General features: G+C 47.9%; 2 protein-coding genes across 2 annotated transcripts in view; one reads left to right on the top strand and one right to left on the bottom strand.

Annotated features, from left to right (window-relative positions):
* Positions 1-18,691, bottom strand: part of nt5dc1 (5'-nucleotidase domain containing 1) — a 32,520-nt gene that overhangs the window by 12,440 nt on the left and 1,389 nt on the right. Inside the window, exons 2-6 of the mRNA XM_076016413.1 lie at positions 18,414-18,505; positions 18,175-18,246; positions 17,971-18,080; positions 17,773-17,852; positions 17,554-17,635 (exon numbers count right to left, since the gene is read on the bottom strand). Coding sequence (XP_075872528.1) covers positions 17,554-17,635; positions 17,773-17,852; positions 17,971-18,080; positions 18,175-18,246; positions 18,414-18,505 — 436 coding nt within the window. The remainder of the gene's footprint in view (positions 1-17,553; positions 17,636-17,772; positions 17,853-17,970; positions 18,081-18,174; positions 18,247-18,413; positions 18,506-18,691) is intronic.
* col10a1b (collagen, type X, alpha 1b) lies at positions 12,221-17,427 on the top strand. Its single transcript, XM_076016411.1, has 3 exons — positions 12,221-12,347; positions 12,670-12,796; positions 14,947-17,427. Exons 2-3 carry the CDS (start codon positions 12,685-12,687, stop codon positions 16,809-16,811), a joined length of 1,977 nt encoding a protein of 658 aa, XP_075872526.1. The 5' UTR covers positions 12,221-12,347; positions 12,670-12,684; the 3' UTR covers positions 16,812-17,427.

The raw sequence follows: 18,691 nt of genomic DNA, 5'->3' as shown, positions 1-18,691 counted from the left end.
CGTCAGCTGGTACTGCAAAATAAATCATTTAAAGGCCCCCTTCTGTGATGTTGTTACTATCAGCTGCGTGTGATGGTTCAGGCGCCAGCTGACTCTTGAGCCAAAACTCCTCAAAGTCCTGCAGCGACGTTCAAAGGTTTGCATCTGCTGCCCTCTGCTGGCGGGACACTTGTCCTGCAGGACGGGTGGCAGACTAAGCAGGTTAATCCAACTGATTTATGAGACCCGCAGACCCGCCCCTTTACTTACTTCTGATTGGCCTTTCACCACCCCCTGTAACCCAGTCAGAAGTGAGCACGGGGTGCTTCGCTGACGTCCGTTGCAGCAGACAAAAAGCTCCACCAAGACAGCGAGAGAACGACACCCCGAGCGGCAGTGAAGGGTTCCTGACCAGCAGGTGGCACCAAACACAAGCAGCAGGACGGAAGCTGCGCTCGCGCTCGCGCTCTCAGCCCAGCCCTCCTCCAGGAGATAATCATCAGCCTGGACGTGCTGCCCTCAGAAGTCCAGATTGCGTGCACAGGTCATTAACCGTTCCGTTAAACAGACGCGGCCCCTCCGATATCCGCCGTCCGTCCGTCCGTCCGTCTGTCCGTCCGTGGGAACGCCGCAGCGGAGAGCGGAGACGCACGACTCGCCTCATTGGCCGCAGTCAGGGAGGTCAGTGGGGTGGGGGTTGGGGGGGGGTGGGTGGTGGACGACCAGCAGAGCTCCTCAAAGTCCCGGGAGGATAAGCACAACAGACGCAAAGCGCATCAAACAACAAACAACGAGGGCAGCAAAGCTCCCGAGGCTCTGGTGGTTCCTGAGGAACGTTTGCCAGCAAAGCAGGCGTGTGTGTGTGTGTGTGTAAAAAAAATAAATAAAAAATTAGATTTTAAACTTGAACTTAAACTTGAACAGCAGCCCCTGGTTGACGGTTCCATCCCTCAGGCCCGTCGGTCCGTCACCCAGAGCTGCTCGCCGTGCAGGACCTGGCTGTGAACGCAGGGCTGCAGCGGGCCCTGCGGCCGGGCACGGAGCCCCGCAGGCTGGCCGCCGGGCCCCGAGCCCGGAACCCTGGGCCCCGGGCCCACAGGCCCGGCCGGCTCGACCTCTCTCGCACATCAAAGCCGCCGGGCAGGATGTGCGAGTCAACAGTCGGCGTGTAAATTAGAGGCGAGCGGGGAAGCGTTTCACAAACAGCCGCAGCAGAACGTGACGACGGGGCCCCCTAGGGGCCGCCGCCGCTCGCCTTTATCGCAGTTTTAACGAGCGGAGGGCCGAGATGAAGGCTGGGAAAGCAAACACGTGAAGGAATAGACATACATTGCGTGACATTTCTCGCCCGTTTCTCCTCACTGGGCGTTGCAGTGTGTGTGTGTGTGTGTGTGTGTGTGTGTGTGTGTGTGTGTGTGTGTGTGTGTGTTTACGGAGCAGGCGGGAGGAGCCGGAGGACAGAAGCTATAATCTCTGGTGTTTTCCGCCACCTGTAGGAGCCGCTTGGAAAATCACAGCAGCCGGGGCCAGTTTGTCTGTGGACTTTCCATTTTTAGGGGGGAGCGACCGCAAAATTGCTGCATCACGGGGACGCGCAGGGTTTTTTTTTTTTCCTCCCTTTTTGTGATTTCTTTTGGCCAGCGAGCATCAAATGATAACAACAATGCAATAAAACTAAAAGTAGAGGGCGGTCGAAGAGGAGCGGTGATGCGGCTAAAACTACTCTTCCAGAAACGATTCCCGACCTTTTAAAGCGACCTCTATGCTAGCCGGCTTCCGGTTTCTTACATTGTTGGCTTGACGTGTTTCGCACTCTTATTGACATCCCGTTTCGTGAAATTGCGTTCTTTAAAGACTTGAACGCGAGACTCAAAAGTAAAAACGCGGATCACGTCTTCCGAAAAAGAGCCCACCCCATCCCCGCCCCCTGGTGGTCCCTTGCGGAGCAGCAACATCGTGTCGCCAGCCGTGTTTGCTCCTGGTTTTCCAGCCTCTTTAGCTACGAACCTCCACTGCAGTTTTACTGCAATCAGATTAATAACCAACGCAGCTGCTTCCCACCTTTGGCCACGCCCTCTTCGAGAGACGGGGCCAAGGAGTTCGGAAGCCGCTGGACGTTTTTTTTTTTTTTCCCCCCGCAAAAGTGAATTCTGATTGAACAGTTTTTTTCTTCCTTCCACGCAAGAGTAAATTCTAGCAAAACAGCCGGAGACAGCAGAAGACAAAGAGGCTGAGTCAGTGAGTCAGTGAGTCAGACGACGACAAATGACAGTGGCGGCTGGTTTTTTTGGGGGGGACCACATCACGTGGCTCGCCCTGTGTGGGGGGGGACGAGTGACGCCTGCTTCCTCCCTCCCTCCATCCTTTCCCCGCCCTGCTGCAAACGCCGGGCTAACTGTGATCTGTCATTACGCCGAACCGCGGCTAAATTTAGCCGGCGCTATCTTAAGAGAACTGTGATGATTCTCACGTTGAATCTCAGATTTTAAAAAAGATGTTTAAAAACAGCGTTTCTTCTGCGAACGTGGGCGGCTGTGACATGAAGTGGGAGGCTGTGATCGCTGGGTGACGCGGAGGTTATACCGGGACACTGCGAGCAGGAGTCGGAGAGTCACTCAAAGAAGCCCAGAAGAAGAAGAAGAAGAAGAAGAAGAAGAAAAAAGCCCTCGTTGAGTCTTTTGCACCATCAGATGTTCTCTCCAGCGATCTCTCCAGGTGTCCTCAGCATCGAGTGACAACACAAAAGATGGAAAAACAACAACAACAACAACAACAACAACACGGAGGAACTTGTACAACTCAGCTTATTCATCCTCTAGCGATGACACACAAAAATTGCAATGAACACACAAAAAAAAAAAAAAAAATCTGAAAAGAAACGGAGACGACGATTGTTGCGTGTGTGCGTTTTCTTAACTTGTTTGGGAGCTCGTTTTAAAATAAACCAAACCGGTAATTAGCCTCTGAGAAATAAGCCTCATTTTTTATTGGGCTGCAGAAATAAACAAACAAACAAAAAAAACAACCACCACACAAAACGCACTTTGAGCGGCTGGAAGCTTGTTTACCCTGACGGCAGCGTCCAGCCTATAGAGGAGCTCATTAAGGAGGCGCAGTCGTGGGACAAAATGCAATCAGATCTTATCCAGGAGATCAAACAGAGACCACGCTCAGGCCCGACGTCACTGCACGCGGCACGCGAGGTGAGGTTTCTCTTTTAGAATTACCGTTATTATAGGGAGTCACAGCCATTCCATTGATTTGGTCTCGCAAAATAAAATGAAATAATAAAAGCTCCTGCGGTGGATTTCCGACACGCGGCGGCACCGGTCGCTTTCGTCGTGCGACCCGCTTAATGTTTACAGGCAGTTCTGTCCTCAGAGACAGACGGCGGTGATGTTGGGGTTGGGCAGAAGGTAAATATTGTTTTTCCTGAGGCGGGAACACTGTAAACAGAGGTCCTCGCCTTTGTTTGCGGGACTCTGAGCCGTCCGAGAATGACTGGGCCGGGGTCAGAGAAGCTTCAACAAGCGGGCCGCACAACAAATTCACACGTTTGTATGTATTTGAATTACCGCATGTGCATGTGGATTCCTCAGCAACATGTGTGAGAAAAAAAATTCAGATTTTGTGCCAACTTTGCTTCAAGTTTGTCACAATTTTTGCCTTTTTCTGACAAATTTTTGTCATTAAAATTTGCTGGTTTAATTTCATGACCTCAGACAGCCAAATGTACAGAGTACAGTAACTACAACAGGGGGCTCAGTTGTGTTGAAGCAGTAGCAGTTGCAAGAATTCTAGTGCAAACAAATATACGCAATCTCGTTTTAGTTTTTTCTTTGTTGTCGTCGCTTTCGCCGTCTTTTCTCCCCAGACTCGCCGGAGGTTCGTCGGAAGGGATGACATCACCCTCTAACTTAAACTTTTTTTTTTATGAAGCAGTAAAACGTGCTTACAGTCGCCGCGGTTGGAGTCATGTCAACATATGTGCGGTCGACTTATAGGCCTCGTTCTGCTCTGCGTCAACGAGGCCGCAGTGTTTTTATTGTGAAAGACAGAAGACGAAAAAAAAAAACAAAAAAAAACCCTGCGCTTTGGAACGGGGTGACCTCCTGCTGTGCGACTTTAAAGGGGTAGTGTATATCCACGTATGTATTCGGCCGTCAGCACAGCATCCTGAGCAGCATCCTCGGCCTCTCGCACAAGTGGCCCTGTGTGTGTTTTTTTGCTCTAAACAAATTCAGCAGCCGGCGGCGGAGCAGCGGCGGACGCCGAGGTGGTGGACCAGTGGTGGAAGGCGCGGCGGTTTTGATGGGAGCGTTTTGGTATTTTTAACAGCGTAATGCCATGTTTGAGAACTAAAATGCTGACTTTAAAGGGCTGCCTATTTTGGATTTGCTGGATTAAAAAAAAAAAAAAAAAAAAAAAACCAGCGCACATGTCACTTCAGTCGGAGTCCGGGTGAGAAAATTAAGCTGCTGCTGCTCCTCCGGCTTCTGGCCCTCTGTCAATACGTGGAAAGCGGGCGGAGATGGCAGGAGGTGGTGGAGGTGCTCGCAGTGACTTTGATTCACTGATAATTCTATTTTCTAGGCACGAGCGTAGGAGTCCGAACCTTGACTCTGCTGTGAATTCATCACAATGAAGAAAAGACTCAAGGTCATGTTCGCAGAGCCTCGAGTTCTCCATTCCGTTCCCACTGTCCTGCAGCCGGAGGTTCAGACCAGCGAGGTGAACTCACGGGACGAGCCTCGGGGCAAGGCGCTTCCATGGCTCCACATCTCCACATCTCCACATACTAGTTGTAGTGTTTCCATTGACCCTTGAAAATGTGCGCAATCCAAGTAGTGCTACATAATTAAAAAAAAAAAAGGAAAAACCTCTCAAATATTGCAAAAAGAAAGCAGCCAAATGAAGCCACTGCTAGTAAAACCTCTCAAAACGTTTCCCATCTTGCAACAACAGTGTGGAATTCCTTCCTGCACATCACGTGACGCTCAACAAGAACATCATGTCTGCACTTCCTGTGCAATCAACAATGCCTCCAACTAGCAAAACTCCAAAGACGGTGGCGGAGTGAAAAAAAAAAAAAAAAAAAAGAGTTTCCAGCAAGAGAGCGGCCTCAGGCCCAGACTGTGGTGTTATCAAGCTGGATCAGGGCACCTTGGTCCCAGTCCACTGAGCGTGCTCCACACCAAGGGGCCTCTGAAGGAGCATCAGTCAGCGTGTCCTCGGCGACCCCGCTGTAATTACAGTGGTGGCTGGGGGGAAGGCGGGCTGAGGTCACCTCGCCAGCGGCGGTTACGGTTCCGGATACGGAGAACCCCGACGGGATGAACCCGGCAACCGTTACGAGGACGCTCGCACGCCAGGTTGACCGCCGCGTTTATTTACTTTTTTTTTTCTCTTTCTCCCATTCGTTATTAGACTCTTCCCATCCAACAGCGAACGTTCAAATCTTCTCAGCAGGTTTCATAATGAGAGGAGTCTGAACTGCAGGCTTTTTATAGACTTCCATACTCATCTTTTGGGTTGAGGACACGGTCACCAACGTGTGACGGCAGCAGGGCCCATATATTCTGGCCTTATTTTCACCTGAGGGTTCCATCCGAAGGAAAAGCCACCGAGCCGGTCTCCTGAACTACGTGGTGTGCAGAGAAGTCACGGTTGGGACGACCGGTTGAAGCATTCCGGTGCCATTTTGAAGGATTCAAAAGTCTGAGGCCTTTTGGTCTCAGTCAGGCAGGAGCATAGCTTTCCAATGTAGCCCTCCGAACTCCGTTTTAAGAGTCCTTTCAATAAAGAGCTAAAAAAAACACGTGGAGCTTCAAAGCCACTGATTTTGTTCTAACGCTTTTGTCCATTGTCAATTAACAATGAAGTGCACGTTTTCTACATATCCCATGATATATATATATATATAGCTTTTCTCTTATGTGCTGTAGTCAGCAAAATGCTCCATCCATCTGCTGCTGCTGCTGCTGCTGCTGCTGCTCCGGCCCCTCTGTCAAGTTTTAGAACCCATTGTGGCCCACAAGCCAAAGGGTTTGCCCACCCCCTGGACTAAGTTATTCAACTTGAGAAGCTGTTTTCTAACGGTTTCTTTCGCAATCATAAATCATCAAGACGTATCTGGTATTAAGGAGAAAGGAAACGTAGATAAAATTCCCGGCGGGAAAACTGCATGCAATTGTCGGTGGAGCGCGGCTCATCACGAGGGGCTAAAATGTTACGGGCACCAAAAGTGAACAAAGCAAACCTGTTGTCGAGTGGCAGAGCCCGGTGAAAGAAAGGGAAGGAACTCTCTCAGACTGGCCCGCGCCCGTTCCAGCGCCAGTCATCCCTAAAATCACTGGTTATTTTTCTCTCTCGCAAGCCTACAAAAGAGCTTTGAGGCTGCTGCTGCTGCTGCCGCTGTTGTTGTTTCTTTTCTGGAGGAAATCGTTCACATGAAAGCGTTAGAAATATTTCAAGAGAACAAAAAATTCCTCAAAACTGAATCACCACCTCAAATTATGACTTATCTGATCTATCCAGATCACGAGGCGACGCTCACGAGGGCAGGGAGGAGAAATTTCACACGCTGAGGTATTAATAACTCCAGAAACACCATTTAGCACATGCAGCAGAACGCACATTTGCGTTGGCCTTTGGAGTGGCTGTAATGGGCCTAATGGGCTTTTATTCGGCCACCTTGACATTATCTAGTCATCAGCCGCGGTGAGAGTTGACCCGGAGATATTTTCACCGCCAGAGATAAGTGCTATTCCCGACCCGCTCCTTATTCATTTCCACTGGAGGGGCTGCCGGCTCTCTTTGGAACCGGAGCAGGCAAAAGAATCCCGAGACTTCCCTGTCGACCCCAAAGCTTTCCTTGCACCGCACTAAGAATGGTTCTCAGGGAACCTTCCCAGCCCCGCCTAAAATAAAAAAAGCAACCTAAACCAATGAAAACAACAACGGCCGACCTGAACCAGGAGAGCAAGCGGAGCCCCGGCAACGGCCGTCTAAACACGTACCAGAGTATTTAGGGCCGCCGCCATCATAAGGAACCTCTTTGATCACTTGTTCGCACATCCACACCCATCAGAAGGTTCTCTGCTGGTGCACCGAGAGAAAAAGATTCAACAGCCAACGAGATCTCAGACCCGTAATAATCCAAAAAGCCCGTGTCTCTGACTGTTGAGTAGCTGCGCCGTCATTCCAAACGATCCGGTCGATAGCAACACTACACAGACAGGCTGGGTTTGAGAGACGCCTGCCAATATCACGCGATTCCCAAAAGCGTCGGGGGTTTGAAGTATTTGGCTTGTACAAGGAGTGCTGGAAAGCTTCTGGAGCTGAAGGTCGGAGTCTGGAGAGCAACGTTGAAAACATTTTTGGAGTCATGAGCTTCTTCTCAGACAACCAATCAACCAACCAACCAACCAACCAAAGTTCAGCCAAGAGGAGGACGTCCAATCCTGACCCTTCCACGCTGGGTCAACCTAAACCACAGACTTACTCCGGCGTTGCAACGTCCACGTTTGAGCTTCTCATTCTGCACAGCGTCAGAAAGCCAATTCAGGGGTTGGGGGGGGGGAGCAGACTACACCACCGAGCTCAAAGCGCTTTGGCCTCGCATTGCTGCGCACCATGATTACAAAAGGTCTCCACCACACAGTTTTGGTAAACACCGGCGCCACTTCCAAAGTGCAACACACATAAAAGCGCTGGAGCTCCTTGAGACTGGTGGCTTTGGCCCTCTGACACCTTTCCCTGGCCGCAAACACCACCTTCCGCCGAGGCGCAGACAGCCCAGACAGCAGCGCCCAGGCCTCTGTGCCACCCAGGGGGCAGCAGTGGGACGAGGAGCCTGGACAACTGGGACAGAACAACCGTGTATTCTGTTGTTTGGCCAGCAGTGACCACCACAGTCGGTGGCAAAAATGAACACGGAATGGAGGCCTAAATTCACACCGCTAGTAACACGTTAGTCACAGGTGAAACGTTTTTGTTGGTCAAAAAAATTCAGGAAAATCTCTACTGAGCATTTTGTCTTTGTCTTTGGGATAAAGACAGGAGTAAAAATGGCCATAAAGTTGTGGGCGTGGCTAAAGAAAGCCCACACATCCAAATATGGATTCTTCTTCTGGTTTCAAAATGGACCAGAAGCTAAAGACGGCATCCCAGACCAACTACAAGGGTTCAGAACGGTTGTTTGCAAAACCAGTGGGAGACTTAAAAATGACTCCGCCCATCGCCATATTTGGCCAACGACCAGGACGAGTGCAAGATGCCCAGAAGCAACAGAAAGAACAGTTCAAAACTGAAAATTCAAATTCGTTTTTTTATGATTATTTTATTATGGTTTCCTACAGTGTCGCTGAAAACATAAAACCCCAAAGAACAGAATGAAATAAAATATAATAATTCATCTGATCCTGAGAGCAGGGATAAGGTCAGACACCTCACATATCCTCCAGAGGAAACAGCACAGACGCCGAGTCCTTTATCCCATCTGATAATGCTTTTATAATAACAAGGTGAGGGTGCACGTTGAGGGCCCGATGATTGATTTCGGGGGTTCGTGAAGGGCAGAAACCAGTGAGGTCAGCTGACTGGAAATAGCGCCCTGTGAGTGGTCACGCAACATTCTGCGGAAACAACCGCAACGTGCCCAAACCAGTGACATCACACTTTATTTCAATATCCACCATCTGACAACATATGGTTGACTGGTGGAATACTTTTCATGTGACTTACTTACTCTTACTTGTATTGTTATCTCTTATAATCAGACTTAGTGACCTTTCTTCTAACTTCTTTATATTCTCACACAAATCTACACTCTCCCCTTCGGTCGTCCTCATCCGCCTTCAATCCCCCCCTACTGGCTCTCTTTGGAACTCTGCAAACCAGGCTGCAAAAAAAAAAAAAAAAAAAAAGCACCGCTGAGTGTCAGAATTAGTCGCAAATATAAACGAAGCGTATCAGTGCGTCATCGCAGCGGCGAGCCCCTCGTGGGATTGGCCAAATAATAAGCCAAGAGTCTGAAATGTCCAACCCCAGATTGGAAGGCAGGGCTTCACAAAGTGCAGCTCAGGTAGTGCTAGTAAAGTGGAGCACCGGCTCTAATAGCACAGACTCAGCTTTGATTCGGATAATTAGTCCTCATAACCCCATAAGGCCGCTGCTAAAATAACCCCCCCCCCCCCCAAAATAAAAGGCCCGGCTTCACAGTCTCTGGCCTTAATCGCTCTTTGAGGTTGCACTAAATTTCATAATGACTTTTGGCGACGGAGAAGAAGACGAAAAAAAAAAAAGAAAAGAAAAGGGGGGAGAGCGAATCCACAGGAGTGCAGCGCAAGGCTTCTGGTGGCTACTCTGAATTACAGCTCAGCCTCAGGATGGTCAAAACCTCCGACCATGATTTTTGTCTCGGCTTCCTTTAATTGCAGCCAAAACTCAGGCAGGAGGTCCAGCTTCAGTCCTTCCATTCATAAAGCTGGAACCTGCCTCTTAGTGGTGCTGTCGGTTTATTATTAACGTTAAGACTAAGCCGCTGTCACCTCCCCACTAAAGAGGGAGGGAGAAAAAAACAAAAACTATGTTTAGCCAAAGTGTTTTTTTTTGTTTTTTTTTGTCCCTCCTTTTCCTGCACATTGAAGTGGGAACTACTTTTTTATATAATAAATAATTATATTATATTGTAACAACAATAATAATAATAATAATAATAATCAATCTTGAATCTTGAAATCTTGAATCTAGGAAAAAAAATCTAAAAAATCTACACTCCAAAATTAAGGAAATGAAATAATATAAAGATTTTACACAAAACTTTAAATCAGATGTGCACCAAAATTCGATCGCATTTTCCTTCAAAGCAAGAAAAAAACTAAATCCTCATGGCAGTGTGCTAAAAATAGAAAATATAGTGAAAATAAAAAAAAAATCATACACAAATAAACAAGGGAAAATCAGAAGAAAAAAAAAACCCAAAGACAAAACAAAATTTAATCATCTCTCTATGAAAATCACAACAATTCCTCCTCATCAGAGGTGATGAGAGTGCAGCGTCGGATGACACGATGGAAAAGTGAGGCACTTTCCTCAGAGTTGATTAAAAAGCGGTCGTCAGGGCCGGTGAGTCACGTCTGGAGTCGGCAACAGGTCGGTGGCTCGCTGCAGACCCTCACCAGAAATAAGACGACAGTCCTGCTCAGACCCACACGCTGCGTGACTTCACCCAGAAACAGGAGCCGCTCGCTCCTATAAATGGCATCTTTTACAAGAGAAAACCTCCCAGCTGGGCCGAGTCGAGTCGAGTCGGGGAGGCATTATTGGTGTCGGCGCCATAAAAAGGAAACGCAGGGGGAAGAAAAAAAAGGCGGATAAAGGAGAAGAAGTAAATCAATTAAAAAAAAAGCAGCTGCGGTTCTGGCCGTGGCCTGGAGACACTTTCATGGCCGCATGCAACTGAAGAAAAAAGAAGTTGTAAAATGTTAAACCCCCCCGCACTCACCCAAACAGGCTGGGTCTGAGAGATGCCTGAACAAGTGAGAACAAGTGAAGGCCGGGGGGACCAGAGAGCATCACCTAGTGGCCAGTCGAGACAGACCAGCGACTTATCAATCGTCCACTTCACACCTTGGACATTTCCAAAATTAAACTTCAACTTTCTTTTTTTATTGCTTTTCTTTCATGCTGATCTAAGGCTGCGACACTCTCACTCCTCTTCTCATCTTATTTTTGGAAAGGCAGACATTCATGTCGTTGTAAACACAGCGCAACAGACCCGCAGCCTGTCACAGTAGGTGTTTGCACACTGCACACTACGATGTGGGGATGCACACGGCAAACATGTGATGAAAAGCCACTTTCAAGTCACAGAAAAAAATGTGCAAACGTCTAAATTTAAAGAAATATATATACATACATGTATATACTGTATATATTTTAATGGGCTTTTAAGGTGGAATCTGCTTCAGGCAAATATACAGATTTTCCAAATGTACATTTGTACCGTGCAGAGAAACACACAGAAAAAAAGGTGATTTAAGGCAGATGCATGTGTGTGGAGGCTATCTGCAGTCTGGCTGGTGGTGGCGCTGTTCCACAGGTCAATAGCAGGTGTAATGGAAGTAAAAGCCCAAAAGAGTAACTGTCAACATCAACCTGTCAGTCAAAGTGTGAGTTGTCTCAACTCTCCTCCCGCCATCCACCAATCACAGGCCTCCGTTTCTGCTTCCAATCACAGCAAACTTTTTTAGTTTTTACCTCTTCCTTCCTTCCTTCATTCCTACCTTCCTTTCTTCCTACCTTCCTTCCTTCCTTTCTTCTAACCTTCCTTCCTTCCTACCTACCTTCCTTCCTTCCATTCTTTCTCTAATACAGCGAATAGCCAAAGGCTGACAGGGGACCTCAGTGGAACTTTTTGACGACACGCACACACATGTGGCTGCATGTCCCACAACAAAGACGTCCGTCTCCAAATGCTGCCCCCTGGTGTCGCAAAAGCTGCACTGCGGGTCTCTCTCAAACGGACACACTGAAACGCCAGCGTGTGTAGGGGAAAAAAACCAAACAAAACAAGGACAACCATACAAATTATTTAAAGATGTAAGTACGTCTTGGTTATAACAGGTTTGATATGAAAACATGACGAGTGAAGACAGTGTTTAGTCGGCAACTGCGTCTAAATTAGCGCACACGCGCGCGCACACACACACACACACACACACACTCAAGTCTGCTGCCTCGACTGAACGCAAACTTTCCAGCCGGTTCAACCAAAAAAAAAACAACCAAAAAAAAAGGCATGTGGTGCGTCTGCCCCACTCAGACAGTCGGGGGAAAAAAAACATCCTTTAACAACCGTCTCAGTCAATAGCATGATGTTTTTAGCTGCAAATTAAAAAGGGGAAAAAATAGTTGTGTTTGTGAAGTTATAAAAAGCAAAGTGAGAAGTGAAAAAAACAACAGAAAATCAGGTTACTTGCACACCACGACCACACGCGAGTGCACATGCACCACCAGAACCAATAGCAGCATGGAGATGTCCCATGGATGGACTTTGAGCTTTTGAATTGAGGTGGGTGCCAAGAGAAGGTGCCGTGTCACCCTGAAGTCACAAATCTCCCGAGGACATGACACCCATCATTAAGCCGTGACGTCACAAGAGGGGCGGGGCCGTCCAGGCGTGGTGGGTGCTCGGTGGGACTGCGGAGCCCTTTGCACAGTATAAATACCCCGGGACTCTGCAAGCCCAGGGAGCAGGAGCAGGAGCTGCCACTGGGACCCACAGCAGCAGCCCTTCACAGAAAAAGGATATAAAACTGCACAGAAGACAAGACCCAGGTTCTTCAGAACATAAAACCTCACCGGTAAGATGGCTTTCGTTTTGTTTTTTTCCATGTAAATATCAGCCGGCGTGCTGAGGATTCCCAACCACTGTGTGGACCACCGGTTCTTGGCAAAGACGTTATGACCCATGTGTAGCCCGGTTTCCCCGCTGCCTTGCCTTGTCAGATTAAATCCGCAGGTGTTTTGTTTTCCTTCCCCGACTGTTATTTTCACAAGACAGGCTCACAGATTCTGCCTCCCAACAACAAATCCTCCAGCAGTAATTTCCTGCATCAGGAAAAGTCCAAGGTCCCACCACGGCTCCGTTGCTTATTCTCATGAATGGACTTGGTGTCGTTTCAGGTTCGGCTTCACAAGATGGACCTGAGGGTAGCGAGCCTCCTCCTGGTCCTCCTGGCTCTGGCCGGGGCCACGTCCGACAGGTACTACCGCAAAGCGACCAAGGGCGTCTATCCCGTCAAGAGCCAACGTGAGTAAACCCCCGACCCACCACTAATATTCCCCTACTACAGCCGCTACTGCTACTATACACGGCCTCACGTGGTTCCAACTCTTTGGGCAGGAATTGGGTCTAAAGCGGTGCTGCTGCAAATGTCTACAGAGTAACTGCTCGGTTCCTACCTGGGAAACACTTTGCTTCAAAACTTGGGAATCTCTCAAACAGTTTTAAAAGTCTTCAAGATTTTTGCCTTGACTTTGCTAATATGCCGACAGATGGCTTCACACAACTCGTGAAGGCAGAAGATTCAGTTTATTTGATTTTAATGGGGCTTCAAAAAAAATAAAATAAAAAGGTTTTTGTAACCCTTGATGGTCTGTGACCTGACTGTCTAAAGCTGCAGACGTTTTCCAATTCCATTCGAGCGTCCAGAAAAGATGCGGTGCTGGGAAGCACCACAAACCTTTCGCATTCTAAAGCTAAAGATAAAGTGGTAGAAATGAAAAAATAGAGGCAGAAGAAGAAGAAGATGCCATGGTGATGACGATGATGACCATTAGAATTTTGCTTTGTCGTTTCACAAGCGTCTCAGAGTTCTCAGATGTGGTTTGAAATCGTGGCTCAGGAGAGAAGGAAAAAAGAAAGAAGAAGTCAAACCAAGAAAAGTCCAAATTTATTTCATTTCTACAACCGATGCAGTCATTGAGCGGCAGGCACGCCCTAGCGGACGCCTTTGTGGCATTAAAATCCACAGACACGACATAATTAGAGGAAAGAGGAAAAACAAAATAAAAGAAACAACACAGACGAGAACCAACTGTGAAATCAATCACACATTTCTAGAAGTCTCGCTTTCAGAGATGCCTTTCTTCTTGCACTCTTGACGGGGTCCTTGACAGGGTCACTGCTTCAGCTTGGAGGCGGGGTCACCACGCATAAATTGGGCGAGATGCACTGGAGTGTTTACTAGTTGTGAGCTACCATCATCATCGTCATCGTCATCATCATCATCATCATCATCATCATCATCATCATCATCGACCAACGCGATTGAGTGGCGCTCCAGCCAACCACAGTCCAGTTTCTGGCATAAATACACGTGGGACTTGGGGAACGCCTTTGTGTGGTTTAAACATAAGGCCCAGCCAAAACACTTCCGAAGCCACAATAAACACTTGGAGGAGAGAGGTCAACAATATTGGGCACGAAGGCTGCGGTCTCTCTTGGAAGTGGCAGTCTCGAAAAGAAAAGTGGTGTCAGTAATTCTTCCAGGGTGGCCCAGCTGAAGGGCCGGTTGACGCTTTATCAGTCAATCTCACAGCCACTTGAACAAAGGTTGCGAAAATAAATCAATTAAGCCATTTTAATTGCACAAAAAAAACTTTTTTTTTGTTTTTTTTCCGTAATTTTGTTCAATCCATTTACCCATCACTTTTTAAGAACTCTTCTGCTGTCACTAGAATCAGGACAGTTTTATACAACAAAAAAAAAAAGGGGGGTCTGGGAGCTCATGTTAGCTTGATTGGACAGTTTCTAATGTTACGTGGCCTCCAGAGTTAAAAATAGAACGGTGAGTAATAACATCCAGCGAAATTACACACGTTTAAACCAATTTAGCAAATGTGCACGCACTCATTTCACCCCTGCCCTCTAACTTTGCACTGTGTGGTAGGAAATGCATAAAGATGATGTAGATAACTTGCTGACCACTAACTATATGTTCACAGTGAAGGTCAACTCGCCAAATGAAAGGTTTGCGTGTGAAGTGCAGGCAAACTTAATTCAGGTGCACACGGTTCTGCAACGTTTGGGCCCGATGCCAGCGCGTAAAAGCTCAGTTTGAAAACCACCGGTCACACGTCGTCGGTCAAGATGGTTTAGAATAGTCTCCTTGCATCTCTCTCGTAAAATAAATAAATAGAGGCAAGTCAAAGATGGCTGGTCGTCCCATGCAAAGGTGGACAAGTAGAAGAATGTCGAGACTAATGCTTACAAACGAAAGTGTGACTTGACTGTAGACCTAACCGTTGTTTAGAGATTGGGATCATATGATGAGGATGTATTTGCGATCTACATTTTGGACCGAAAGTATAATTCCAAGCAGTATTCATTCAATGCAGAGCTAATAATTACACGGGATGGATGGACAGTAAATGTATCCCTCTTTATTTCCTCTCCAGCTGTTAAAGGTGAGATAGGTCAACCTGGTGCTCCAGGTGCCACAGGTGCGCCAGGGCCAATGGGACCACCGGGACCTTCTGGTAAACCCGGTGTAGGGTATGCTGGACAACAAGGCCCACGAGGAGCTCCCGGACCGCCTGGCGCCACTCATGCAGGCAAACCGGGTACCCCCGGTGGCCCTGGGAAACCAGGTGTCCCTGGCATCCCAGGTGACAGAGGAGCAACTGGTGCTACTGGACAAATGGGTCCCAGAGGTGCACCTGGTACGCCTGGGTCACCTGGACCTGCTGGACTTTCTTCCGCTGGAAAACCTGGACCTGTTGGATACACTGGGGCAATGGGACCCAGAGGAGAGGCTGGTTTGAAAGGACATCCTGGTGTCCCTGGTCTCCCTGGCAGCAAAGGAGAGAGAGGCGTTGGAATTCCCGGGGCTCACGGATCACAAGGGCCAATGGGACCCATGGGCGCCCCTGGTATTCCAGGAAAATCTGGAGTTGGCAAACCTGGTGCCACTGGCTACCCAGGAGAGCCTGGCAAATCTGGTGCCCCAGGAAGAGATGGCAGTCCCGGCCCAATGGGCATGACAGGTCCAAAGGGTCACACAGGGGCTCCAGGCATCGGTGCATCAGGAAAACCAGGTCAGAATGGTAGTCCAGGATTGCCCGGACCTGTGGGACCTAAAGGTCCACAAGGTCATTCTGGACAACCGGGATCACCTGGCATGCCAGGATTTGGAAAATCAGGTGAACCTGGAATCCCAGGTAGCAGAGGGGCCCCTGGTAGTCCAGGAACCACTGGTCAGAAAGGTGAGCCAGGTCCAGTAGGTTTCACTGGTTCACCAGGTGCCACTGGACTTATTGGTCCAGCTGGTCCCCAGGGGGCAAGAGGATTCCCAGGTGAACTCGGCCCTGTAGGACCAAAGGGTGATTTTGGCATGGTTGGCGCACCCGGATCCAGAGGAGCTAAGGGTGAGCAGGGAGCTCCAGGTTACAGTGGAAAATCAGGTACTCCTGGTGCAACAGGTCCTCCAGGTACCCCCGGTCAATACGGTCCTCAGGGTCAGAAGGGTGCACAGGGCCATACAGGTGCCCCTGGCATTCCAGGGTCAGATGGTTCCCCAGGACCAAAAGGACACAATGGCCTCCCAGGAGCACCAGGAAAAGGTGGTGAGAACGGAAGGCCAGGACCATCAGGACCAGTTGGTGCTCCTGGTCCATCAGGACCCCAAGGGCTTAAGGGCCACTCAGGTCTCCCTGGCCCACCTGGTCCAGCTGGCTTCACAGCTAAAGGAATTTCCGGCCCAATGGGTCCACCTGGAGTACCTGGCCCCAAAGGCCACAATGGTCTCCCTGGGCCTGCTGGTCCACCTGGTCCACCTGGCCAACCAGGAGAGGTTGTGTACCACCATGAAAAGAGCATGCCCATCAAGTCCCATGAGGTTGAGATGCCTCATGAAATGCTGAAAGCCCCCATGTCTGCTTTCAGCGCCGTGCTGACCCACGCCTACCCCGATGCCGGAACACCCGTTAACTTCAACCAGGTTCTGTACAATGGAGAGCACCATTACGATGAAAGCAGCGGTGTGTTCAACTGCCAGGTCCCGGGTCTCTATTATTTCAGTTATCACGTGCACGTCAACGGCGCCAACGCCCTGGTGGCCCTGTACAGAAACGAGGATCCCGTTGTTTTCACCTACGATGAGTACAACAAGGGCTTCCTGGACCAGATGTCAGGCAGCGCTGTACTCATGCTGCAACAAGGCGACAGAGTTTACGTCCAGGTCCCCGATGAGGAGAGCAATGGCATCTTTGCAGCCGACAATGTTCACTGCGCCTTCTCCGGGTTCCTGATTGCCTCAACGTGATTTAATAAATCCAAGTAAAACCTCAAAACCCAATAAAACATTGAAATATTAAAAAAAAAAAAAAAATTGAACCAGTTAAAAGAGAACTCTCCCGGTTGAGATGGGAAAAAAAAGTATGACAAAGTATTCCACATGTCTAACTGCCTCATTTACGGTTTAAAACATGATAATAAAAAAAAGGCAAATGTCTGCTGAATCGTTTTTATGAATAAATATCGGGGTCACGCAGGTTTTTGCCTTTGTATTTCAAACGAAAAAGGAAAAATAAGATTGGAAGATATACGTGGTGCTTTACAACTGCCTGTAACATTTACAGCATGTCTTTTATTTTTAGTTTTTTTTTTTTTTTTTTTTTTAACGTATCTGTTGATTTTCCTGTAATATGCTGAATGCAGAGACACGGTAAACTGTTGTACCATATCCTATCAGAGATCCGCACATTCCCACAAGCACTGTGATCAAAAGGGAACGACACAGAGTAAGAAATTCAAACAGCTTTTCTTTTTCTTTCTTTCTTTCTTTCTTTTTTTTAAAATCAATGTCTCATCAGATGTTTTAAATAATGTACCACTTTCTGACCAAAACACAGAATAAAACTTCTACTTTGAAAAAGAAACGTATTGTGTAATGTATGTTTTTCCCCCTTTCCGTGAAACATCCCAAGAAGAAAACACATTGAATAAAAGCTACAAACAAAACTGCAGCGTTCTGATAAAAAAACCAAAAAAAACCAAAAACGTACCTTTGAAGGCCGATGTGTTGTAATTGTGGTCAATGGCTGCCAGCATGTCCTTCCAGAAGTCCGAGTTCACTTCATTTCCCCGCTTTACTCACACACACACACACACACGCACACACAAAAATAAATAATTTTAATATCCCAAAAGTGTTTTTTTTTTTTTTTTTTTTTTAAATGAAAATCCAAACAAATCAGAGACACTGACTGGAAATAAAATACTACCTTGTTTAACATGTCAACAACTCTTCCACACAGTAGCGCCCCCGGCAGGTCAAAGTAGTTGTCATAGAAGTAGTATTTTGCTGTCGGGACAAAAACAAAGGTGGTCAACAGAGGACGAACCCGCTAAAAAAAAAAAAAAAAAAAAAAAATACAAAACCGACAGAACATCATCAAAAAAAAACAAAAAAAACATCCTACCAGATCTGGTGAAGGAGGTATTGAGGCTGTTGAAGTGCTTCCACTCCCTTTTGGGGCCGTAGTGTTTGATGATCTCTTCTGTGCTGAGCTCATTGGACCCATGCGTTGCTCTGAACAAACCGGCGACAGCAGTGGCAAAGTTGACACGGCAGCCGTAGAGTGTGTGTGTGTTTGGGTTTTTTAAAGCAGGTCCAATCATCCTACCGGAGCACGGTGCCATCTTCGGCCAGCTTCACGAGGTTCCCTTCCTCCAGGTCGACCACCAGCCCCTTAAAACTGGACACCCAACCCAAGGGAGGCAGTGAGTTCAGTTGAGAAATGCTATTATTGTAGACGACATTCCAGGTCTGGGCTCGGTAATAAATGAGTAATAACGACACAATAAAGTCCTCCTAGCAGATAGCGTCACAGTGCTGGGGAGGATGACGATGACGACAACTCACCAGAAATCCCAGGTAGCCGGCGTCAGGTTCAGCAGGTCCTTGTCGTAGCCTCTGTGCTCCACCAGGTACCTGGCGAAGCTCTCGTAGATCAGCTGGGGTGGGGGGTGGGGTGGTGGTGGTGGTGTAATAGTTAAGGTATGGAATGTGGAAGTTAGAGTTAGACATGAAAACGCTCTGGCAATTTGGCCTAACAATCACTTGCTGATTCAACAAGTTTTTTTTATACATGTATAAAAAAAAAACTTGTATGTATCACCTTTTGCACATAGAATTTTCAA

Source organism: Nelusetta ayraudi, unplaced genomic scaffold (genome assembly GCF_046127955.1).
Source record: "Nelusetta ayraudi isolate G7.1 ecotype Tasmania unplaced genomic scaffold, CSIRO-AGI_Nayr_v1 ptg000226l, whole genome shotgun sequence".
NCBI lineage: Eukaryota > Metazoa > Chordata > Actinopteri > Tetraodontiformes > Monacanthidae > Nelusetta > Nelusetta ayraudi.
Note: the sequence above shows the minus strand (reverse complement) of the source record. Positions and strands in the feature narration are given on the sequence as shown.

Coding starts and splice junctions, on each gene's coding strand:
- col10a1b (XM_076016411.1), top strand. CDS start 12,685: ATGGACCTGAGGGTAGCGAGCCTCCTCCTGGTCCTCCTGGCTCTGGCC. Junction 12,797..14,946: donor CTATCCCGTCAAGAGCCAAC/GTGAGTAAACCC, acceptor TTTCCTCTCCAG/CTGTTAAAGGTGAGATAGGT.